Source organism: Perca flavescens, chromosome 19, assembly GCF_004354835.1.
Source record: "Perca flavescens isolate YP-PL-M2 chromosome 19, PFLA_1.0, whole genome shotgun sequence".
NCBI lineage: Eukaryota > Metazoa > Chordata > Actinopteri > Perciformes > Percidae > Perca > Perca flavescens.
This window is the reverse complement of record NC_041349.1, coordinates 14,456,798-14,482,068: the sequence shown is the minus strand read 5'-3', so window position 1 is coordinate 14,482,068 and position 25,271 is coordinate 14,456,798. Positions and strand designations below refer to the sequence as shown.

At 40.0% G+C, this 25,271-nt stretch overlaps 2 protein-coding genes across 5 annotated transcripts in view; both read right to left on the bottom strand.

Moving 5' to 3' along the window:
- The window catches only part of slc12a6 (solute carrier family 12 member 6), a 33,734-nt gene extending 11,874 nt beyond the window's left edge, over nucleotides 1-21,860 (bottom strand). For all 4 annotated transcript variants that reach the window (XR_003690894.1, XM_028563759.1, XM_028563760.1 and 1 more), the window contains exons 1-11: nucleotides 21,697-21,860; nucleotides 15,903-16,582; nucleotides 7,816-7,907; nucleotides 7,007-7,135; nucleotides 5,719-5,865; nucleotides 5,554-5,608; nucleotides 3,072-3,202; nucleotides 2,424-2,665; nucleotides 2,213-2,340; nucleotides 1,900-2,085; nucleotides 482-646 (exon numbers count right to left, since the gene is read on the bottom strand). Coding sequence is in view for 3 of the 4 variants with exons in the window: in XM_028563759.1 (XP_028419560.1) it covers nucleotides 482-646; nucleotides 1,900-2,085; nucleotides 2,213-2,340; nucleotides 2,424-2,665; nucleotides 3,072-3,202; nucleotides 5,554-5,608; nucleotides 5,719-5,865; nucleotides 7,007-7,135; nucleotides 7,816-7,907; nucleotides 15,903-16,119 (1,492 nt within the window). In the remaining variant the exon portion in view is untranslated. The remainder of the gene's footprint in view (nucleotides 1-481; nucleotides 647-1,899; nucleotides 2,086-2,212; nucleotides 2,341-2,423; nucleotides 2,666-3,071; nucleotides 3,203-5,553; nucleotides 5,609-5,718; nucleotides 5,866-7,006; nucleotides 7,136-7,815; nucleotides 7,908-15,902; nucleotides 16,583-21,696) is intronic.
- Nucleotides 21,861-22,727: 867 nt separating this feature from the next.
- nop10 (NOP10 ribonucleoprotein homolog (yeast)) lies at nucleotides 22,728-24,982 on the bottom strand. Its single transcript, XM_028564335.1, has 2 exons — nucleotides 24,749-24,982; nucleotides 22,728-23,155 (listed from the first exon to the last, which is right to left on the bottom strand). Exons 1-2 carry the CDS (start codon nucleotides 24,800-24,802, stop codon nucleotides 23,015-23,017), a joined length of 195 nt encoding a protein of 64 aa, XP_028420136.1. The 5' UTR covers nucleotides 24,803-24,982; the 3' UTR covers nucleotides 22,728-23,014.
- Between the last annotated feature and the right edge of the window lie 289 nt (nucleotides 24,983-25,271).

Here is a 25,271-nt window from a genome sequence, read left to right as displayed (position 1 = left end):
ACATTTATTATATAAATATAATTTGTGTTCATGATGGCATGTTTTTAAAGGTAAAAAAACCCTTGATGATAGCTTGCATATCGTGCTCGTTTAAAATGTATCTAGTGAGTGTTGAGAGGTTGTGTGAAAATAAGTGTAAAAATATTCTTCAGATCATGGAGGAGAGTCCATCTGTTTACAATTTAAAATTTAACTTAAATTTTGAAATTCAAACCGAATTGCACAGATTGGAGTTTTATTGATTGAGCGAGTAGAAAGAGATCCAGGATGCCTGACAGAATAAGAGTCCTGAAAAAGACTGTACTTGATCCTGAAACAGCATGAATAAACAGCACACCCACTGTGTTCTTCCTGTCAATAATGCATTTTCATAAACAGAATGACGACTACATTATGCTTACAGTGTCTTAAGTGTTTCTATTAAGTTGCACTTAAACGCAGCTGGTTTAGCAGACGAGGAAGGGCAAGAAAGTGCCTGCACCTGTGACGGAGGGGAAGAAGATTCCCACCAGCAGTGTGAAGGAGGTGGTGATGTCAGCAAACACGTAAGGCTGCTGAGTGGAGGCCGGATGTGCATCGTGAGTGGAGCTAAGGAAGCCTTTCTCCAACACGTCCCCTCGGCTGGGGTAGGAGCTCCACAGGTTCTCTATGAGGAGCAGATTCAATACATGCTCAGTAGTAAGATTATGAGCAGAGTTCTTTAGTGTTGATTCACCGATATACTCCAAAACAGACACAAAATAGATATATAGCAGACATGGCTCTGTACCGACTACTACTACTACATGTACATGATCCACACATGAGCAGATGAAAAATAGTTGGACCGTCGCACCTACATATGTGAGAAAATTATAATTTGCGCTTTATTCAAGTGTGATTTCAGTAAGATTTCTACTAAAAGCAACACCATGGTTGTTTTTGATTACCTCTGTAGCTCAAAGAGCACTGAATTTAATTTTTAACTGCCTCAATCACTTAGTTTGTTTGGGTTATTGTGTGACTTTGGGGTTTTAAAGCACCACTAGAGAACTTTTTGTACCTTAAAATAATGTTTCCAAAATCGTTTCAGTGGTTCATCAACTTGTAACAGGGTGAACGGCACTTCTAAATTCGCTTTGCGGCCCTCTACCGGCTATAACCGCATTATGCAAGTTTGCCAGATTGGGTAGTGGATCTGTAGTTCGAATGAGACGTAATGGGACAGTTCCGCTTCCAACCTGTAGGGGGACCGAAGCGGGAAAAGTTCTCTAGTGTTGCTTTAAAGGGTTAGTTCAGATTCACCAAAGTCACACAATAACGCAAACTATTGAATCGATCGAGAAGCGGTAGACCAGCAACTAGAAACCTGCGTTCTGTGAGGAAAAGTTACTGTTTTTGCCAAAGGAGTCTGGTGGCTTTGAAGAGAGACTAAATAAAAGCTTCAGTTCCCCATGGGAAAGGACTGTCTGACAGCAAAGTAAATCGGTGGTAATATTCTAAATATAGGTGGGCCTTTTAAGTGGCTTATTAACGCAGTTCCCAAAATGTCAAACTATTACTTTAATATAAACTGAAACTGTAAGCAAACTCAATTATTTAACATAATTTCTGCATGTTTTTTACATATGAATGAAAATTTTACAAATGGTTTTGATTGCTTAAATCCTCTTTCTGATTTAGTTGAACTGAAATCTGATTCCTAAAGAGATTCATGAGAGGCTACAACATATCATTGTTTACAGTGAATTAATGCCACTAAATGAGTTGGAACTTTCAATCAAGGTAATATTCATCATGTGCTCACATTATCTACCTTTAACAGTCTTGTCTGCTCCTCTGTGTTTTTTAAATATTTAAATGTGGATACCTCTGTATTGAAATGCTTCACCTCTCTCTCTCCCTCTCCCTCTCTCTCACCTGAAATGATCCCACTGGCCAGACCGGGAATCCCTTCGATCTCAGAAAAATTGTTGGAAAGGAAGTATTGGTCACAGGTGGCGTTGATTTCCGGGCCCTGGCAAAACTGCTTCCAAAGATACGTGGTCCTCTCCACCAGATCGGTAGCAAGGCTGGGGTCAAAGGTCGGGCTCATTGTGCTGTTTTCTAACGGGAGGAATACAGTGTGTCAAAAATCCTGAACCAGTGTGCGTGACTAGGACACGCTTTTACCTCCCATGATTCTTGCGGGCAATAAGGAAGTAACAAATATCAATGTAAGCCTGGCACCCACCATTAATCAGCGTGAAGTTGTCGTCAACTCTTTCCACTGGCTCTTTGATCTGCAGCAGGATGGTTTTCGCACATTGGTTGTCATCAATTTCATGGCCGTTGATAGTTCGGTTTCCCAGCATGCACACCCTGTTGATGGAAGCCCGTCGGTCAGTCAAAACAGAGAGTTAAAAAGGACTGGTCAGCGTTGTACTTTTTAAATCCACACTTACGGGAAGTGCGGCGGTTTGAAGGCGGAGACCAGCGCCCCGACGTAGATGGAAACTATGGAGACGATGACGCAGGCTAAGAAGATGGAGGCCAGTTTGTTGACGTACTTCACGCCCACAAAGACCAGCAAGGACATCAGGAGGAGACAGATGGAGCCGTAGACCCGCATGTTGTTCAACATGGCTGCCCCTTCGCCTTCCGGGTGCTTTGACACAAAAATGGCTGCCTTAGGTGCTATGTACATCTGGAGGAGGGAGGGAGAGAACAGTGGATTTTTATTTGATTTTTGCATCAATGTGATCAAGTATCTTCATTTGCCAGGTACTTTATGTGCCCGACTAAATCCATTAGATCCAAGATCAATCATCTTTATTTATATAGTGCTTAATTGTGCTGAACAGTGATTGAAAAACATCAGACAAGAAATAGGAATAATAAGAAATATGTATAAATGGATATAGGGACCAATGCACACTAAGATAAACAACAGTAGAAATTATAACACATTAACAAAAATATAAATACTAAAAACAATTAAAAAAATTAAAGATAATAAAATTATAATACACTACGTGAAAGCCAGACTGGATAAGTAGTTTTTTTTTTTTAAAGATGGTAGTACTGATGATGACGATAAAGCCAAAACCCACCAGAAGGATCTCAATGGCTCCCAGGATGTACATGGCTCCAGCGAAGGTTGTGCCCAAGTAGAAACACAGGCCCACCGCCCCCCCAAACTCTGGACCCAGAGAGCGACTAATCATGAAGTAGGCGCCTCCCGCTGGAGGAGGAGGAGAGAGGAGGGAGTGAGAGAGAAAGGGGGAGAGAGAGAGAGAGAGAGAGATATAGGGGCAGGTTGTACATCAGGGTGGAAAGAAGTGGAAATTGTGAGGGAGAGGAAAAGCAGGGTGGTAGAAAATTAAAGATAGAATGTAAAGAGAAGAGAGGGAGGAGAAGAAGGACAAGAGGAGGAGATGGGACAAAAGAGAGAGAGAGAGAGAGAGCGAGAGAGGGGGATTGATGTTGTCAACATTATGATGTTAGGAGGTAAAGAGAGAGAGAGAGAGAGAGAGTGAAGATGACAGCTGATGAGGGAAGTCATCCTATGCTTGAAGAAATAAGCATAATGTTCTACATGACACATTGGAGTAAGAAGAGAGAGCAGGTCTTTGGTCAAATGGTATCTGCAAATGACTATTTTCAGCTGTATTTAGTAGTACTGCATCCTAAAGTAAACTCTTGATTGTCTTTAGGGCTGGTATCAGACCTCAGTACGATATTTGGTACCGTCTGAAATGTGTCCGTAGCACCAGGAATTGAAAACTGACTGAACAGATTTATAGTCTTGTTTACTTGTTCTCTGATCTGTCAGTTTCTGATTTACAATAAATGATTGCCTTTTTTTTCTGTTTTTCTGCTTACGTTAAAGCAACACTCAGCAGCCAAAGGAGTATCCAAACAAACGTATATACAAACGTGGATCCATTAGCGCCTGCACTAAGCTAACCAGCTGATAACGCTAACTCGACCAACGTTATAACAAGGGAAAAAAGCTTATGGTTTTTTTTTTGGCTCAAGGTCAAGGTGCAAAGCAGCCTAGGGTGAAATTACTCCGAACCATCACTTTAACCCTAACCATTGCCTAATTCACTTCAAGGCAGCGCTGCGACCGTTGACTTCAAGGCACCTAACCCTAACCAGTGCCTAATCCTAGTACCTTCCAGGCAGCGCTGCCTGGAAGGAGCCGTTGGGGGCAAAAAACACCGATAAACAAACTTTTCCTGCTTCGATCCCCCTACAGGTTGGAAGCAGAATTGTCCATTACATTACATTGTGCAGGTCCATTCGAACTACAGATCCGCTACCCGATCTGGCAAACTTGTATAATGTAATGGACAATTCCACTTCCAACCTGTAGGGGGACCGAAGCGGGAAAAGTTCTCTAGTGTCTTTTTAAAGTGTTATTTCTGGGGGTTTTCAACATTGACCCTATTTTTTCATGAATATGTGTTTAAGTGACTAAACTTAAGTCAAGATTTCAAATCTTTCAAATTGATCCAGTATTGAGCAAGAACGCTGTAAACCGGTGTAATATAAGTGTCAAATTGTGTTCTAAATGTCCTGCTGCATGCACCATTGCCCTAGACAACTGGTACTCCAAGTGAGCTCAAAAAAACAACATTACGTTTAATTTGCTGATACAATTTGAACCAGTTATTAAAAAAAAAAAAAAAAAAACACACACACAAGAGGGAATCATACAAGTAAGAGAAACTGCTAATTCTACTATTGACTGTAAGCTCAGAGTTCAGTGTTTGGTTTCCAAAATGCAACCCTTTGACAAAAAGTGCTCGCATATTTCCAAAGACAAAGACAATAAAAGTAATGTTAACAAAAAAAGTGGGCATATGAATAGGCTATGCTACAAAAACTGTCTCAACAATCATCTCACTGAATTTGAAAAACAAAAGTGAATGATATTTAGTAGTAAGCTGTATTTAGGAAGCCAAACACCTTTGATTATTCCTTGACTTAACCACAGTAAACTACATAAATACAATATCAACTACCATCTGAGAATAGATGGTGAGAAAGCACGAGATGTTGTTTAGGTGAGAGAGAGAAAAAAACAGCATGGAATGAAATGCCTGATGCCAAACAAGCCACATTAGATTAATTCTCTATGTTACCGAGGGTTTTCATTCTACGGTCAATTATCGAAATGTCACATGCTAGTGGAAATATCACACTACTTTGACATTTGGGATACTTGTCTAGAGGCGTTCCAGTGAGAGGTAAAGTCACTGGCAGATAAATAGCCTGGGTTTTTAATGTGTGTACAGACAGACAGGGAAGAAGGTAGACAGAGGGAGAGACAGGACAAACCGAAATAACACTCATTAGAAACACATAATGTACTTTATCAGCTGGGAGAGGAGGGAGAGGGGAAAACAACCTGGACAATTCAAATGAACATCTACAGAGGCCACTTGGCTGAATAAACTCAAGACGGCCGCCATAGAAAAGTTTGATCATCGTGGGAATAGCTGTGTGAGAGTCAGATTACCACAGCACACCAGTGCCACATGTAGTTAAAGGATGGGAGGGAAAGAGTGGAATGTGGAGGAATACCTGGTACAACTCCATTAGTGGCGATTGCACTCATGGATATTGCCGTCAACAACGTCTGCAGAGAGACAGAAAGAGACAGAGTTTACAAAAAAAATGTTTCAGAGTTTCAATTTCCGTATCGTCGTGCATGTCTGGCAACATAGCTGGGCACTCAAAAATACTCACACAGCAACAGCATATAAAGACAATGCAGAGGGCCTGCAGCACCCCAGCACTTCCCACCACCCAGGTCAGCCGCAGGAACAGGATGACACCGAAGATGTTCTGGAGGCAAGGCAGGTAAACTCCCATAAACGTCCCCATCTGTGGCGACTGGAAGGTAGATACCACAGAGACACAAGGACAAAAATCAACTTCAATTGATTATTCAGCAACAGAGGCTTATGGTCTTACGAAATGTTGTTGTTGGTGTTTTTAAGCTCCATTTAGACAAACTCAGAGAAACACAGCACATACTACAGCAGGGATTTTAAACTGGATGTTCATTTATAGTAACTTATATTGCTGCAAAGAAACTCCTGCACACTGTCTAACTTCCAAAAAAAACAAAGTTTAAAAACAAAGTTTAATATTAAAACTTTACATCTATTAAACGTCATATTTTTTGCAATTTCGACAGTGTGCGGGAGGGAGTTTCTTTGCAAATTTTGACCTGCTTGTCCCCCACCGACGCACCTGTCTCAGGTTGTAGATGTGCAAAGTATTGTTCTGTATTGATACTCACTTATATAAAAGTACATATTGTAATAATTTTTTTTTTTTTTTTTTTTAATACAACTGAATTATCAATGTCAAATGTACATTTGCACTATCTTTCCACACACCCCTGGCAGCTGTGGCAGTACCCCCCTGAGGTACACGTACCCCTGTTTGGGAACCACTGTGCTACGCCACCCTGATGCACCAGACTCATGTCAACGCTTATACTGAACACACCGTTTGGCAAGAAGGGAAGATTTGAAATGTTTAGATTATCTTATCTAGGCCAGTCGGCTTCTTATCAGCAAGGATTGCAGTGCAGATCAGTGTGCAACAGCGGGAGATACCATTTGTCTCAGAGTTGATCAATATGCAGGTTATAATTGCTGTAGTATAAGAACATGGTACAGCAAGACAGACAAGTACATTTGGGATCATACACTATGTATGGGTGCTTCTGTCATGGGCATAGTCCTAGAGTAAATTTAAAAGCTTAGCTTTGTGCAGGTGGCACGTTGCTTCACTGAGATCAACGTTACTTATATACAAAAATGTATTTAATTCCATAAAAAAAAAAGAGAGCTCATAAAATAGGACAGTTACATTTGTCCATATGAATTTTTGGGAGTTGGATTGGCAAAGAATCTGATATAATAGACACTGTGGATGCGCCTCTGTTTATATGCTTTACTGTGCTTTTATGTTTGGTTTTACTGCCCAACAAAAGTCTATTAGCAGTTTTTTTTAGTGTTACCTTGCTGGCTTTCTTCTTCTCGCCGATGCTCTCGGCCTCCTCGTGTTCCCTGGCCCCCTGCGTCAGGTTGGTGTAGTTGGCCAGGCGATTGAGCAGAGAAGACACCTTCGGCCGAGTGTCCATCTCCTCCTGTGGTATAAAAAGAAGGTGTTAAAAGGGGAGGAGGTAACAAGGGGGAGGAGTGGGGAATTAAGGGTGGTGGAGGGAGATGGCAAAGAGAGAAATGGGGTGGAAGGAGATAAAGAACAGGGGTTGACAGAAGGTGAAGGACAGCAGAGAAGGGGGGAGGAATGAGATAGCCAGGGAATAAAGAAGAATGGCAAGAGTAGTAAGAGCAAAGGCCGGGTATAGAAATAACAGGGAAGCAGGGAGGGAATAAGTAAAGGATAATAAGGGTGGGTGAAGAAGAAGAAAGATGGGGGTGACAAGCACAGAGGCAGAAAAAAGATAAAAGGTATATATGTTTTAAAAAACAGGAGAGAAAGAGGCATATTGAATGACTTGTTAAAGAAGTGGGAGGTAGAAGACAGAGCTGATTCCAGGAAACTTCAAAATCTATAAAAATTTGAATTATCTACACCCACCAGCAAAATTATGGTTTATTTTTGGCTCTAGATTAGCAGACACTTAACACTAAATAAACAGCCACGATTTGGAGGGGTTCTGTTTGTATCCATGTAATTCCAGTTACATCTTAACGTGGCCACAATATGGTTTCCTACCTCTGATACAAACATATCATAACATTTATAACATGGTTATAATGTGCTTTTACAGGATAACGGCTCAATCAATGTTGCGTTTCAAACCTCAAACAAGGCCAAGTTTCTGTCGTAGAAGTCATCGTCATCCACACCATGAGTGTTGTTGATGTACACACTGGAGATTTTGGAATGTCCATCTGCTAGACACAAAGAAAGAGAGTATGAATGAAAAGGAAAGCAGGGAACCATCTTTAAAGGACAGGCTGACAACTTTTCAAGTCCGTTTTGAAACACAGAGACAGATTCTTCTTGTTCATAGTGGCCATTTTGTTATCCTTTGTTAATACGCTTTCAATGTAAGCGTTTCTTTGTTGGGCAGCAGAAGAGGAATAGTAACAAAAGATGAAAAAAAGAGTGGCCGGGTTAGCTCAGTTGGTAGAGCAGGCGCGCATATATAGGAGGTGTATGCCTCGATGCAGAAGGTCCAGGGTTTGAGCCCAACCTGTGGCGATTTCCTGCATGTCTTCCCCCTCTCTCTCTCCCCCCTTTCGTATCTAGTTGTTCTTTTCCGTTAAAGGCTGAAATACCCAACAATAAAAAAAGATGAAACAGATATTTGAAAAAAAAATCTTTGAAAGATATTTACTTGATTTGATTTACTCAGACTACTACTAATATAATATCGTCAGATACATTTTTTTTAAACATATTTGGGCACAGAACGAGGACTGTGGATTTTGTCCCCCATCAATCACACATTTTAAATGTTAACTGAAGGGATTTCTTAATGCCCGGTATGAACTGGAGGAATCATTATAGCAAGCATAATCAAGTTCCGGTGATGATGTACACATTTTTGGTCAAAAGGGTTTCCATTGACTTTAAAGCCTCTGAACACCCACACAGGTGTTTTCAGCTATTCTGGCTGATTAGACTCTGTTCAGGTTGAAGGTGGGCCGGAGCTTTGACGGGAACTTATTAGGTCACAAATTCTTTCTACCAATAAGGATGACAAAGGTGTCATTTGTCCCGCCCTAACAGCTGCAACAACACTAACTAACAGTGGACTCAGGAAGATGTCAATCACTCAGTCTAGCCACACCCACACAGTCCTGGAAAAGGTCCAATCAGCCACATTAACTATAACCACCTGTGTGGGTGTTCAGTGCCTTTAAATCAATTTTCATGACTGTACGTGAAAATTGCAAGAAATCGATAAGAGAGGCAAAAAATAACACTTAGGGCTACATGGCCATCAGCGAACAACTGAAAGAACTAAAACACTGCTGGAAAATCTTCCTACAGTAAAAGTACATCTGCCACTTTACGGAGTAACTGATTCTGATTAATCAATGATTTAAATAGTCGTTAGTAGCAGTCTTAAAGCAAAGCCAGTTTCAAAGTTCATATATCATATGCTTTAAGACAGGCTTGGAAATTGTAAGCCTATCCTTTAACTTTTCTCTCTCCTGCGGACACACACATACGGACACACACACACACAGACACACACACACGCACGCACGCACGCACGCACGCACGCACGCACGCACGCACGCGCGCGCGCACGCACGCACGCGCGCGCGCAATGGCCACCGTGTCGCCAGTTCAGTTCCGCCTCAGTCAGCACAGACCACTGCATCAGCAGCACCTGAGTCAGCAATATCACTTCCCTCCCTGCTCCGCCACACTCATACTAACGCCAGCAAACGGCCATATGCAGGGTCACCTTTAACAGAAGGCCACTTGACTTGAGACCCACAACAGTCATGGGTTATTTTGTTTATATATTATATGTAATATGTGAATAAATATATAAAAAAATGAGCCAGTCTTGTGTTCAAGTCTAAACCTTTGTTGCATTGCTATCCTCCCTTTCTGAAGTATTTCCCATCTCTCTAAAGTTTGATTTGACTATTAAAAGTGAAAATGTATATCCCACGATCGCGTCTTGATGCAGCAAACCCAATGCCAATTGATTTAATTTAATTTAAAAACACTTCACTGTCAGGATTTCTCCCTAGTGAGGGGGTAGTTGTTACCGGGTGGGGGTCCCATGATAGATATGTGGGGTGACTAGATGACTTACGGGATGAGAAGGACATACAATTATTTTTTCTAGTTTTTTCTTCCATTTTTTTTTCTTGTGAAATGCTTTACCTCTTCAGGCCTGTAAGAGACCTTCAATAACCTGTGACGAGGGAGTAGAAGCATTCTTTTTCACAAGTCACAAGGGCTGGGCAATATATCAATATTATATCGATTACGTGATATGAGACGGGATATCGTCTTAGATTTTGGATATCGCAATATTGTGATAGGACACAAGTGTTTTCTTTTCCTGGTTTTAATGGCTGGATTACAGTAAAGTGATGTCATTTTTTTAACTTACCAGACTGTTCAAGCTTTTCTATTATTTGCCTTTACCCACTTAGTTATTATATACACATTAATGATGATTATTTATCAAAAATCTCATCTCATTTTTTGTAAGCACCCTACAATATTGCCGCAATATCAATAATATTAGATTTTTTTTCCATATCGCCCAGCTCTAGTCACAAGTCCGAAAAGGTTGGGAACCTCTGCTTTTTAAATTATATAAAATAATACATGATAAATAGTCAGACAGAAAGCTGAATGACACACTAGCTGGTAAACACTAAATGCATCTGCAACTTGTACTATCTCACAGAACATTGGCCGGATACACACGGAGAAAAAGTCAATAGCTAGATAAAGAAAAGAAAAAACAGAATTTTGCTGGTGGGTGGCACTTTCCATCCTGTTTACAGTTCAACTTCATTTGGCCAAAGATAGCAAAATTGACTTCTCACCAGCAAAAATAACTTGCCTGTTAATATTCAGTGGCTGAAGCATGCTGTAGGAAAAGATGAACAAGCTAATCAGACCTTTTGCTCACTTATTCTTCAAAGAAGAAGGACTGCTTATTTACAGCATATTAACTGCACCCCCTTTGTTTTATTAATTACAGCATTCTTTGCAGACCAAAAAAATCATTGACTTAAGACATTTTGCATAAATACAGATAGACATCAGTGCATGCACTCCAGCATGGAAACCCAGGGTGTGTTCTGCATATTATGGAGGTCATGGAGGTCATATGGAGGACTTTGTAACTGCTCAGACTGACTGACTAGACTGCTGCATGATAAGTGATCACACTGACGACTTCACCACACAATCAGAATCAGATTACTTTATTTAGTTGAAGTTGCTCACAGTTAGGCCTGCACGATTAATAGTTATAAAATCGCGATCTCGATTCACCCCATTTAATTTTGAAATTACATTTTCGGCCTTTATTTTGATAGGACAGCTGAAGACATGAAAGGCATGCAGTTAAAGAGTGTGCTAAGAAGTCATTCTGTTTTTGAGAGATGCACCGATAGTCTGACATATGGCGATTTCATGCCGGTCATCGCTACAATTAACTGACAACAGAAGTTATACAAGTTACAGTTCTCAATGACGCACGCACACATGGACGCGACAGCACGGCCTCTTTTTCCCTTCTCTCAACTTTTCCGGCGTGTGTCGTACGTACCCGCTCGCGGTGTGAAGCGCGTGTCAAATTCTTCAGCGTAAGAAGTTACAGAAGATAACAAGTTTGCAATATGCAACACCTGCAAGGAAAAAGTAGGGCGTGGAGGGACGACACCAAAAAAAAGAAATGTAATTTTTTATAGTTGGATATTGGATGTGAAAAGAAGGAAATGGTTTTAACTTTGCACTTTAGATGTGTGTGAATTTCCCACACCAGGAGTAATTTATATAGTTCTATTTTATAGTGATCCATTATCTGATCCATGTTCTGTGCAAAATGTTCTATTAAAGAAAAGATAGAAAATAAATATGTGTGTGTGCTGTAAAGTGGTTAGAAAAAATGAAATCGGTATCAGCTGGCCTAACTCAATGAAAAATCGGAATCGGCCTAGAAAGTTGTAATCGGTGCATCTCCAGTTTTTGATACTGTAGTTAAATTGGCAATTGACAAACTCCATTTCTCTAGAGACTGAAGGTGTAGCTGCAGCATGTTAAATTATGTAAAAACATGTTCAAGGAGTTCAGATAGAGCCGGTACCAGGGCCATATTTAGTTAAATGTGTTGTATGTCACTATTTTTGGTAGCCTACTGTACTTAAATGGCCAGTATATACTTTATTTTCTTTATTCATTGAAGCCTCTATGTTTACAGGCTTGTGGTGATGCGCAATGTGCTATAGGTGTAAAAAATATATATATATGTTTCCAATTTGTTTTGTTTTGTCATGGTTCATGTGTGCAAAAAACATTACACTTTGTGAGAAAAAAATCATGGCAGAGAATCATGATATCAATTCTAAGCTAAAAAAATCGTGATTTATATTTTTCCCCCGAATCGTGCATGCCTACTCGCAGTCACATTCAAGGTAAAAAATAAGATTAAGAAAAAGAGCAAGTGTATAAAGAAAATAAAGTAACATAGCTACGATAATAAATAAATAAAAACGTTAAGTAGAAGTAAATTAGGTTACAAGTAAAATCAGGTTAAAAAAGAGATGGTTTCAATATAATCACAACAGTACTCTTTCTGTTATTTTACTGGACAGCTGATGCACTGACATCTTGTTTATTTTGATGATTTGATGTAGAGCTGTTAACAATTAGTTGGTTGGACAAAACAAGACATATGAAGACAGACCTCCTGTCACTAGTTTCTGACATTTTATAACTATTAAACAGAAAAGAAAGGTAATCTTTTAATCAATAATAAAAAATAAAATAAAAAATCTTAAGTTGCAGCCCTAGTCTTGACGGGACTCGGAATCCAGCCAATTTTTTCAGTTTTTCTTTTTTATTTGTTATGAATGTTGACCGAATACCTTTGGGCTTTGGACTGTTGGTAGGAAAAAAACAAGACCCTTTTCTGATTTGATTTCCATCAAATGATTATTAACTAATTGACGAGTAATCAAGTGATTGATTGATTTAAAGATTGATTAAGTAAATGATAATCAATTTCGCAGTCCTAATTTGATAAAACCAAAATGAATGAGCCACCATGTTGTCGTTGCTGATCTGCAACGTTCACAATTAGCCTAATACAGGGGAACGCAGCTGTCTATTTGTGTGTGTGTTCCCCAGGAGAAGTCCACCTGAGTTCACCACATCTGAGTGTGACACTTGTGTGTTTGTTTGTGTGTGTGTGTGTGTGTGTGTGGGTGTGCGTGTGTGTGAGAGCAACCAGTGAAGCAGAAATACATTAGAGCCTGATGTGTGCATGTCTGCAAGCTGTAAGCACATCCAATTAAATAGCTAATTTCATTGGTGGTAAAAATGGATCAGAGAGTATTTTGACCTTTCGGAAAATAACTCTCCACTCCTCCTGCCGCCTCCTTTCTTCATCGCCCTTTCAGGATCTTGACCCATACACGTCAACAGCATTTTTCTTGTCAGCATGCTGGTTTTTCTTCAGCTGAGACGACTGCCGTGCAGTTGCGTCTCCATCAGTCTCCCTCTTTGTTTCACTGTATAGACGCTGCAGCATCACAAAGCCTGATCGAAGCTCAATCGGATTAAGCGGCTCGATTTCTATTTATGGAAGCTTATTAAACAACGTGGGGCATCCCTAATACTATGCAACCGCTTAAATGGATCAACGTTGCTAATACAGTTACATCTCCCCACAGTTATAACCTCCTTGTTGAGCCTGTGAATCAGTGCAGCTATTCTTAAACACCTTTTGAAAAGGGAATTACTGCACGCCACACAACAACTGCATAGTCACAGGAGTCTGCAGAAAACTAGTCATCATTTTCCTCTAATTACTCATCTGGATTCCCATGCAGTTTTATTTCAAACTAGACTCACTAGCCGTTAAGGGTGTGACGAGATCTCGTTTTACGAGATCTCGCGAGATTAAAACGTGACGAGACTTCTCGTCGAGGTGAAAAGTTGTCTCGTGAGGCGATGTGATGTCAGCGTGATGGAGCGTGAAATTACTATTGAAGATCCCCCTGCCACTTTTAAATCATTTGTGTGCAAACATTTTGGTTTTCCTGCGGAAATAATAAACGGCGAAAGAGTGACAGACAAGACGAACACAATATGTAAATATTGTAAGAAAAAAATGCCGTATACCGCGGCTAACACGAGCACTATGCAAAAACACTTACAGCACCACCACAGCTCTCTACCAACTACAGCACCCGCGACGAAAACATTAAAAGGCCAAACAACTCTAAAAGCCTTTGCTTCTCTGCCACCGGTAAGTGCAAGAGCCACGGCAATAACGAGGGACATAGGCGTTTTCATTGCAGCTGATATGAGGCCATTTTCTGTGGTGGAAAATGTCGGATTTTGGCAACTCCTAAATATCCTTTGCTGTCTCCACTTGCCAAAGCATACCTTTCCATCCCTGCTACCTCAGTTCCAAGTGAGTGTGTTTTTTTCTACTGCAGGAGACATAGTTACTGCCCAAAGGTCTCAACTGCTGCCAGAAATAGTCGACATGCTTATATTCTTGAAAAATAACATGACCATATCTTAGGCTGTTCTGTGTAGTTTATCTTATAGAAAAAATTGTTTCTGTTTGCACTTGTAGTTTTGAGAGAGCAGTACTTTGGTTATTGATACACTTACTGTTTGCATTTAAACATTTTCTGTTGTTTACACATTTATTTTATTTATACTGTTTATTTTTTTTATGTTCGATTTGTGGAAAGGAGTTAGATTTCACAGGGCAGAAGCCAGTTGGTAGATTTTATACAAAACATTTTGCAGTGTTTGCATGTCCTTTACTGCATATGATTCATTAAAATAGTAAAAAAAGTTAAATAACATTCATCATTAATAGTTGATTTCAAAAGGCACCTAAATTGTTTTGCATTTTGTGATTTTTCAGTTGAATAAAAAAACTATTTTCCATTCATATATTTCATCATTGAGGATTTCTTTAAAAAAAAATTTAAAATCTCGTCTCGTCTCGTTCTCGTGAACCCAATCTCGTGATGTGTCTCGTCTCGTGGAGTAAGCGTCTCGTCACACCCCTACTAGCCGTACAACCTGAGTCCATGTGAAAAGGTTATTGCTGTCAGCTACAATTCGGTAAAGAACTGTAGGTGGGCTGATAACAGCAGTGGAGGAAGTGAGACCTACACTATGATCACAATAGGCATACATTACAGTCCACTTATTGTTCTCAGCTGAGTGCAATAGGTGGAACTTATTTTGCTGTGCACCCCTGAAGTCAAGCTCTCACTTAGAAAACAAATCAAGAGCTTTATGACCCAGAGAGACGTAAAACACAGACATTTGGACATAAAGCTGCCTGAACCCTTGTGAGCCAACAGGAATCTCTCTGACTGGCTCAGCCCCGAGAATGTGCTGTGTGGGAATCCAGTGAATGAGCTTGTACTCCTTGACTACCTTTATACAGCCAATAGGCAAACATAAAGACATGATATAACATACTTGACTGATCAGAAAAACATGAGCCAGCATATCAGCATATTTAGTGTGCTGTGACAGTGTGCTGCCTGTACTTGAACAACGCTTAACTAACTGATTTTACAGTGGATGTGAGTTAAACTGTAATATATATGTACACACATACACACACACACACACACATCAAAAGATTAAGGTGTTGGATTTGTTGTTAGATCTTTCGGGTCTAAAGTCATAATCTTTTTGATGTTTTGGGACATTTTTCTCTCAACTGCCGTACCCTTTTTCTTCATAGAGTTTAATGGAAATCAAATAGTGACATGGCACTGAAAATGCAGCCAAGCTGTAAAAAAAGGACTTCAAATTTCAGACCCGTTCAAATTTCAGACCCGTTCAACTGTTTAGGAAGTTGTGACACTAAATGCTTTTTAGTAAGCCAATGTGTCGGTATGGAGGAGTGGCTGGTTGACATGTCTTAAACATATGGATTAAAGAGTGGATTCACTGTCTGTGGCAATCTAAGTAGTGGGATTGGATTCAAGAAAGTTAACAGGTTGGTATACAGGCTAGGTGCTTTTTAAGAAGCACTTCCCTCATTCCACAATAAAAGGGTCTACACGCCGTTAAAAGGCATATTTTAAACATGTACAATCTTGCCAAGTGTACCTTAAAGCTACAGAAACAACACATAATGTCTATGTGGATGTGTGTGTGTGTGTGTGTGTGTGTGTGTCCTTCACCTTGGTCCACATTGCTGTAGTCCGGCGTCTCGGCTCCTCCTGCAGTAGTCGCCCCCCCTCCCGACCCCTCGCTGAGCGGGTCACTCCGATTGACGCTCTCCCTGGAGCCGAAGCGCACGCGAGCGCCGGAGCGGGAGCTGATGTCAGGAGACGTGTCGGACAGCCCCGGGAGGTCCTCCGCCTTGGTGGGCGTCACCGTGAAGCGCACTGATGCCATGGCAACGCGCTTGGAAAAAGGAGAAAGGGAAGGGGGTGTTGTGTGGGACGCAGGAGGAGAAGGATGGGGTAAGGGAGGTCACCGACTACCTAGCCGAGTGGCGCTAACCTGAGCTGAGCTAGGCTAGGCTATCTCCCAGGTGATGCTGAGGTAACGGCGGCCTCTACAATTTTTTCTTTTGCAGCTGCAATTCTCCATCGAAACAAAGTGGTTGGTTGCCAACAGGCATGTGAAAGAAAAATCTGCCACGGGTCTTTTTCTGTGCCTACAAGTGTCAATACTCTTTCTGATTCTGTTTGAAATGCAAATTCCTTTCCTACAAATGTGTGAATATGTGTACTGGTTTCAAGCAGCTTTCAGAGAAGGGCACGTACACAAAGAGTTGAGTAAGTCCCTTTCAAGTTTCTTAAGTAAGCACAACTAAACTGTGTCTGACATGCACCTTGGAGATACAAATGTCTTTCTAATGTTTATTGGCACCCATCGGTGGTCACAACATGGTGGGAAGAAAAGTCATCAGAGGGAAAAGAGTGAGACAGGAGGGAAAAACAATGAAGCAGAAATTAGTTTACACAGCAAACGGCATCTTAAAATGTTAGTTAGCAACATGTTTGGTGAATTAAAATGAGGAAAAGCATCATTAATCTTCACATAACTATATCGACAACATGTAGTCTGCATTTCAGATTTTCGGAAAACCTTATGAGACCTTGTGGCAGCATGTAGTAGTTATCGTCAAGCAGCATTTGTGTGATGCGTTTACTTACAAAGATAATCAACAGTTTGACAATGCTTCCTCTGTAGCACCATAAAATAAGATTGTGCACAGACGAAAAGAAGCACTGCACGTTCACTTTTTGGGTAAAGGATCTGCCGATAGTCACTTCAAGTCTACCTCTGTGCTCTTAAAGCAACACATTCAACATGCCTTCGATGCAGTAAAAGGTCACAAAAAAATGTGACTGCTCTGAATGCAAAACGGTTTAAGCCAGCCCTAAAGAAAAATCACCAAAACGTCTTCTCCCTCTCCTCGCATCCACAGCTGCTAATTTTACACATGCGGCTGACGCAGATAAGCCAGCTAAGCTGCATTGTGCACTGGACCTGAATTACTATGCAGTCAGGCTGTACTGGACTCTCCCAGTGACCCTGCTGCCCCCAGGGACCGAGCGAGGTGAAGCTCTGCTTCTGGCCGGAGGAGGAGCTACTGCTGTTGGGCGCGGAGCTCTCACCGGAGCTCTGACAGAGAACCATGTGAACTGTACTCGAGAACGCCTTTTTAAATGGCACAGATCGACCAACCGTGCCCAGGACTAGGTACGCAGTGTTCCCACTCAACACACAAACTTTGGTATCAAGAATACTTGGATCCAGGCCCAGTACCCTAATGTGAAAGCCCTGTTACTGCATTATATTCCATTACATTTTTAATTGTCACCTGCATCCTGGATTTTGTGTTTTCCTTTAAATAGATGAAAGGTGTTTCCACTATAAATTGGTACATAAAAATGTATCATGAATGCAGGAAATAAAGTGTTTGATTCTCAAAACCTTCCGCAGACCCCAACTTAATGTGTTCCCCAAAAGGCCCATTCTGAGCCACAAAAAACCCTGTGGATGCTCCACCCTCAGGGTCCAAAATTCACTTTTTTGTCCACCAGCCAAATGGCTAGTGAATGTTCAAATTTTACCAGCCACTTAATAGATTACCATTGTTTTTTGGCTGGTGAGTGAAGCAAATCTAACTATATCTTACCAGCATTTGGCTAGTAGATAATTTTGGTCCCTGTCCACCCTAGATTAATATTCCCCTTAACACACTTATTGGGTGAGTCATGAATATATCTTTTTATTTTATAGTAAATCACCCGAGCTAAACTAACTCTAGGAAATATTTAACAGTGGGATTATCCTACCACAACAACGTGACATCTGTCTAAATGAAGGTTGCGTAAAACAATAACTAGTACGAACCAAACTATTGAGCCGTGTGCCTTGCAGGTGCAAAGTCAACTATGCAAAGTAACGAGTGACAAGACAGGTGGAAATAGCTGAATTGTTGTTTTAGCTAGGTTCGTAATTTAATTATTAAAAGGAAAGCGGTTCCATCTGCTTGTGCCAGCAGCTGCAGGCTGTTTTCTCTTACTCGGCATGCAGAGGCACGGCACATTTTCCTGTTTAATAATGCTGCCAGCCTCACGTGCTTTGCCTCTCCACATTCAGAGAGACAGCAAGATAAGGAGCGCCAGAATTCTCTTCTTGCTGGTTCAAGTTGAAAAAGTGGCTCCCTGGGAAGGGGGTGAGTTTATTTTCACAAACTTCTAGCTACGTTTTGGCCGACACAGCGGGGGGAGCTGAGGCCTATCCCTGCATGCATTGTGTAAAAGGCTGGTAAACATCCTGAACAGGTAATCTGTCTAGACAAACACATTCACACCTACGGGCAATAAGGAGTCTAATTCAACTCAATGGCATGTCTTTGGACCAAGGAAACCAGTTGGACACATAAGGAGAAATTGCAAATTTCACCAGTCTTGTTATCTTCTCCCAAACATCTCAGTCCCCACACTGCACTATTGCAGTCACAAAAATGTATTAATATATCTTGGTGCAGTTTCAGTATGCGTTATCAGTATGCTGGCACAGATATCGCAATACGTGTGATACATGAGGCAAGGGTGTTTCCTTTCCTTTCCTTTTTCCTTCCTTCCCTTGTTACGCACGTACAGCAGACCTCAAGTTTCCTCTTTTTGTCTAGCAGTAATATTCGAGCATTAAGGTTCAGAACATTTTGTTTTCCTTTCTGGCATTGCAGCTCAGATTTGCAGATTTTTTTAAGCTGTTGTTTCTGCATATTAAAGGATTGTTTTTCTGTTCAGTTAGACAAATATCACAATGTATCAATAATACTTGTCTTTTTATATATTGCTTAGCACCAAATTAGCATAGTATGATGAATTACTCCAATTATCAACTAGGGGTGGGAATCTCCAGAGGCCTCACGATACAATATCATCACGATATTTAGGTCACGATACAATATTATTGGGATTTTAAACATATTGCAATATCCTGCGATATATTACCTTTTTTCCAACTTCAAATTTTTCCCAATTTCAAATTATGTTCCCAAAAGGAAACTTTGTCAACATCTGTTTTATCTTAAAAGATACATTTCTTTGTTTGTTCATCTCATTTCAATTGTATTGCTACAATATGGGATTGTCAGGCAGACAAACTAACCAAGACATATATGATAATAGATTGATTCTTAGCGTCTGTGTATCGATACAGTATTGCCACGAAAGATATTGCGATACTATGCTGTATCGATTTTTCCCCCCATCCCTATTAAGTCAAGTGTACAGTTCCCCAAATACCATAAAAAATATCCCTAATTGACATACAATCAATATCATGATATAAAACTGATATCACCTGGGATATGAATATTGTCCCTTTTTTTCCTGTTATGACTGACTGTCAAACTAGACAGTAAAAGAAAGTGATATGTCATTCGTTGTCTTAAGGGTTTAACCTGAGCCAATGATAGCAATCACATAACATCCATACAGGCTTAGTAGTATCGACTCAATCACAAGGTTTGTTTACAATACTTTCCAGGGATGGGGAACAACTGGATATACTCTCATCTCATCCCATTCATCTAAAATGCACGTCTGTAGGGCTGTGCTCGATTGAAGAAATTCTTAGTCGACTAAAACTCATTCAATTGTATCGACTAATCGATTAGTTGACTTAATCGACAGATCTGTAAATCTGAGTTTCTCCGCAAAGAGTCATGCTAAAGGACCAATTTAATTCTTGCGTTTACCAGAGATGTGCTCGTACGTTTCTTGGAAAGAAGTCATTCAGCATGAAAAAAAAGCATCAAACATGACTAATCGACTAAAGAAATCCAAGTTGACTAAGATCAAAACGACCGATTAGTCGACTAATCGACTAAGAGGGAGCAAACCTACACGTCTGATGCTTTCTTTGTCAACACTTTTACTAACGTTAGGTTGGAGACCTTATTTGCCTTCTGGGCCACAGACTAAAGAAAATGACACCACCCAAAACTAGCAATCAGTCCAACCAACCGGCGATGAGATTGCTGCCGTTAGTAATGTTAAATCTGGTTCATCTGAGACGCGAGCAAAGAAACATAATACAGAAAATAAGCACAGCAGAAAGATCAGATAGGTCAGACCTCCGTGTTTAAATATATATATATATATATATATATATATATATATATATATATATATATATATATATATCTTTAAACGTTAGAATGATGGTTAAAATGAAAACAGAAATAAACAAGTTTGCCAATTTCACATCTCTCTCCAATTCAAATCAACTGTCATTTGTCTCACCGGAAGTGATTTTAGTGTTAGCGAGATGTCACAGCGATTCGGTCTATACGCACTGGCATTGGGTCGGTATCGGAATCGTATAGGGTAGGTGGAAAAAGGGGGAATGGAACATCTTAATTAGTCCCAAACAGCAATTTAAGGAATGATAGTGATCCTCGTTTGCCAACTTTCACTTATTTGCCACTGTAAGTCAATTGAGCTAGAATAACCAAGTATTAAGGAAATACATAAGGAGACAGTGTCATCCTGCTGTCTTACCTAGCTGTCAGTCTCTCACGGTGGGGGCTCACATTAATGCGGCCGTAATCAATATGATCCAGGGACACGTATATATACAAACACGCCTTAGGATACACATTCTGTAATTAGTCCCAACCAGCAACTTAAAGATTATTAGTGATCCTCGCTTGCTAACCGGCACTCACTTGCCACGGTAAGCCAATTAAGCAAGCCATAATAATTCTGGCTTGAACCGGTCAGTAAACACTTCTCGATATTAATACAGACACAGAGCTGGCGATATAATCTTTATAATAAAATATATAGCAGATGTTTCGATTTAAGCTTAGAGATAATTTTCACGAGAAATGGAATGCGGCATCTGTCTGAAGCTGCGGTTTCGGTTGAGTTAACAAACGCATTTGAAACCGGCTAAAATCTGAATGGCGAACAGTTTAACAATTAGCCTGTTTTTGACAAAGTTGTGATTTTCGTTGGAATTAAGCATCATATAAAGAAGGAGCAGCATGTCAGGCACTGAGCCATCACTTGGGTAGCTTGGGTACCCGGGGGTTGTAGCGGTAGCGGGTGAGGTGGTCGCTGGCGCTTTGCTTCAGTCGGTACGCCAAAACACCTATTCTAGGTTGGCAAAGGCATGACCCACCCTCCTCGCCCTTTGATTGGCCAGCACTCATTGCCTGCTCTGGTTAGGTTGGTTAGGTTTAGATAAGAAGAGGGGGTATTGGTTAGGGTTTGTCAGGGTAAGCCAATCAGAGGCAGAGTAAGGCGGGCTATGCCTTTGCCATCCTAGGAAAATAATACTCGCAGTTGGTACGCTAGCCGAAGCTAACATTAGCCAGAGGCTAGCCATGCCGCTGATAAACTCATAGAACCGGACCTCCGGCTATCTCACTGACAGCGACAATTGCTCACAGGAAATCTCAAACCGTACACGTTAGTCACATAAAGCGCATACCTGGCTCAAGTTTCCTTTACAGAACGCTTCCACCAAATGGCTGTTTTCAGTTACATCTGGGAAGATTTGGCTCCTCTCCCAGGTTTTCTCGGCACTTTTTTTGTCCAGTAGAACCAACAAAAAAACATGCGAACGCGCCTGGCTGGTGCTATTTCCCTTGCCGTCTTTCCAACGGCTAGCGCATGCGTGGTGACGAACAAGCGATCAACGCTGGCTGGGAAACGTAGTCTATAAAGACCACAGCCAGCTCTGTTTTAAGATAAGATGCACCTTTATTTAAGACACTGCCATCATTTGGCTGAAGTTTTACTTTTACACACTTTAACACTTGTGTAGTTTTAGTTAAGTATGCAGAATGCAGGATTTGTAGTTTGAAGTATCTTTACATTGTTGTATTGGTACTTTTACTTAAGGAATGGATTTGAGTACTTATTCCACATCCAAAGAACATTGCCAAGCGTGTACATAAATGGTATATGCAGTATTGTGTACGAGTTTCTTTCAGCGATTCCCCGTGCAGGCTCTTTAGCATCACTGGTCTACAAGAATATGAGTTTGTTCATTGTAGAAAAAGATTCTGTTTTAAAGCTTTGGCTGCAGTTCATCTTTTGGATGAGAGGTACAGTATGCGGTTGTTTAAATCATGGAGAGAATGATGTCATCTGAGGAAAACTACGTTTATACATCTCTTCTTCCTAAAATCTTAAGCAACTTTTCTAAATTACATTTTCCACTTTGCTCACAAAAAAAAAAAAATTGACAATTTTTGCAGTCAACAGGTTGTGCATATTATCACAGCCAAATGTATCCTCCTACAAAGTTGGACTAGGCCTGACATTTCAGGCTTTGGTATATCTTCAGTTTTTGGAGGAGTCTTGTCATTTAAAAGTGTCATAAGGAGACAAACACTATTATTCCAAAAGATATCCTCTCATTTGGTATGTTGATGCTGGTGGTTTCTCCACTCATTTGTTCAGGTTTCATTCTTTAATACATCACCCAACCAGATTTTATACACAGAGAGAACCGACTAGGAACAATCAACCAAAACATTTATTTGGAATGAATACTATATAACATTATGTCAACAGAATGTCAACAAACTACAGAAAAAATTTAAAAAAATAAAATCCATAACATCAATGACTGTTGATATCCAACGCATGAGTAGCCCCCTGAATTTGGGTGAAACTTGACAAATCCTGGATGCACGTTCATAAATTGGGATCCTCAATGTGTTTTGGACTGTTTGCTTTAGAGTCTCATCCGAGCCTTCCTCACTCAATTCCTTGGTCTGATCTCCATCTCTCCATCTCTCTCACAGAACAGGTCTGGGTTGCTGGGTGAGCAGAAGGCCAAAGCGTTTCTTCACCGTCACCCGGTGTCGGGAGAACTTGTCGTCTGGGGAGAAGCGAGCCGGGTGGGCCGAGCTGGTGGGCTGCCCATCAGGACAAATCTTCTGTTGGTGACGAAGAATGAAATAGATAGCAAAATTCTTGATTTCAGTGCAGGGAGATGTGATTAAAATCAAACAATAGATCAAACTGCATTTCACCGTCTTTGTACTTGTACACTGCACAATGACAATAAAGTTGAATCTAATCGCGATTATTTTGACCGATATTGCGACACGATTCACAATATTGGAGGGAATGATCATTTTTGTATCACTCATTTTCATTGAAAAATATATATATAAAAAAACATTTATTGAAGTGTGATTTTTTTACGAGGATCTGTACCAAACAGATGTTTTCTTCAGTCTGTGGTATACAATTTGTAGCCCTACCTTTAAGTTGTTTGTTTTGTTCCAAAACCCGAAGATATTTCATTTAAAATATGTAACAAAGAAAAAAAACAAAAAAGAAAGAAAAAAAGCTGGGAACAGAATGTTTTGCATTATTGATTGATAATTAACTCATAAAAGATGTATCAATTATATTAAAATATTTAGTTGCAAACTAATTTATGTCAGTCGACAAAACTGTGATGTGATAACTACTAAATCTGTCATAGCTTCCATTTACTGTAAGTCTGAAATGTAGGAAAATAATAGATGTGAGCTGGTCAGAACTGCTATGAAACGTCCAATTATCCAATGTCAAGCTTTATTTTTTTTGTTCTAACACCTTGGTGCTACATACTATTTATAGTAAAAAGAAATGTATCCATGTCCCACGCAGTTTTCTGTGTATATAATGTGTGTTGTGTTACACAAGGCAAACTCAGTTACATTTACAGTTTGTGATGTCATTTCATGAATTTACAGTTTTTGTGTTGTCATTTCTTAATTTACAGTTTTTGTGATGTTAACAAAGGGTATTTATTCCAGTCGAAGCGGCTTCAGCTCTAAGACCCTGCTTGATATCGGTCTGGCAGTGCAAGACTAAAGCAGAATCAAATCCAAACCCCAAGACCTCATTACCAAGTAGAGAATACATTAGAAATATAAATCTATTGCCAGGACCTATAGTAGTTTGACATATTCAATGTGTTGAATGCTTTTTTTGTGAAGACAAACTTCGATTCTGGTAACTTGGCTATTCCAATATTTTGCATATACAAAACACACTTTTTTGAAACTGGATTGATTAACGTTAGCTACATTATTAAAATAGCTTATTGCAGCCCATTAGTTATCTGACTGTCTGGGGTAGTTCATCTAACGTTATGGATTTTTACCACCTGAAATAGATTAATTGGAAGGAGTCACTTATGATGAACTTTGAAATCGATAACCTTTTCTTTTACGTATGTTTGATTTGAACAAGCATTGTTTTCACACCAGAAGTTTAATATGGAAATTACAAGATATCACGTACGTTATAGCTAAACAATTTTGTTTTAGGGCCCTAGCTAACTTAGCTAAGCTAGCTAATGTCACAATAACGTGAATCAACGTTGACTTAGAGCACGAAGACTAGCTACGTTTTAGTTCTTCAAATATGCCATAGTGTATAAGCTAAGGTTAAACTACGTTAATAAAGAGGTAACACATATTTAAACAGAATAAAGTTCGGTATGAAGAAAGTAAACACAACGTTGACGTTACCTTCAGAGTGTAAACTCTGTCCCCGTTATCATTTAGGTAAAACTGCAGAAACATCTCGACGACAACTTCTTCTCAAAGTTTCAAAATATATCAAAAAGGTTGTTTTATATCCACGAAAATCTCAAAAGTAGCAGGTAACACGCTCTCTCTATTCGGAAATCCACGTGCAGCGTAGTTTCACGCAGTCGCAGGGCGGATATCCGGTTTAGAATTCAGGGCGCTTGGCATTCTGGGTAATTGTGTTTCTTAACAAAGTAACTTTCATCATTCCAGGGTTAGGGTTATTACATACACTGTATAAAACTGTTTTTAGAGTCTATATTCCAACAAAGAGAGCATTTTGTGCTACTTCATGAAAAAATTAAAAAATATATTCAAACGATATTTAATTTTTCTGGCCTTTGTGTTTATGATAAAAAATAAAGTTAGCTGAACACACAAGAATGAAATGTTGATTGTTTAATTGTCCAGTTGAAAATAAGCTATTTGAATTAGTGCACAAACTTATAAATGTCCTAGCTAT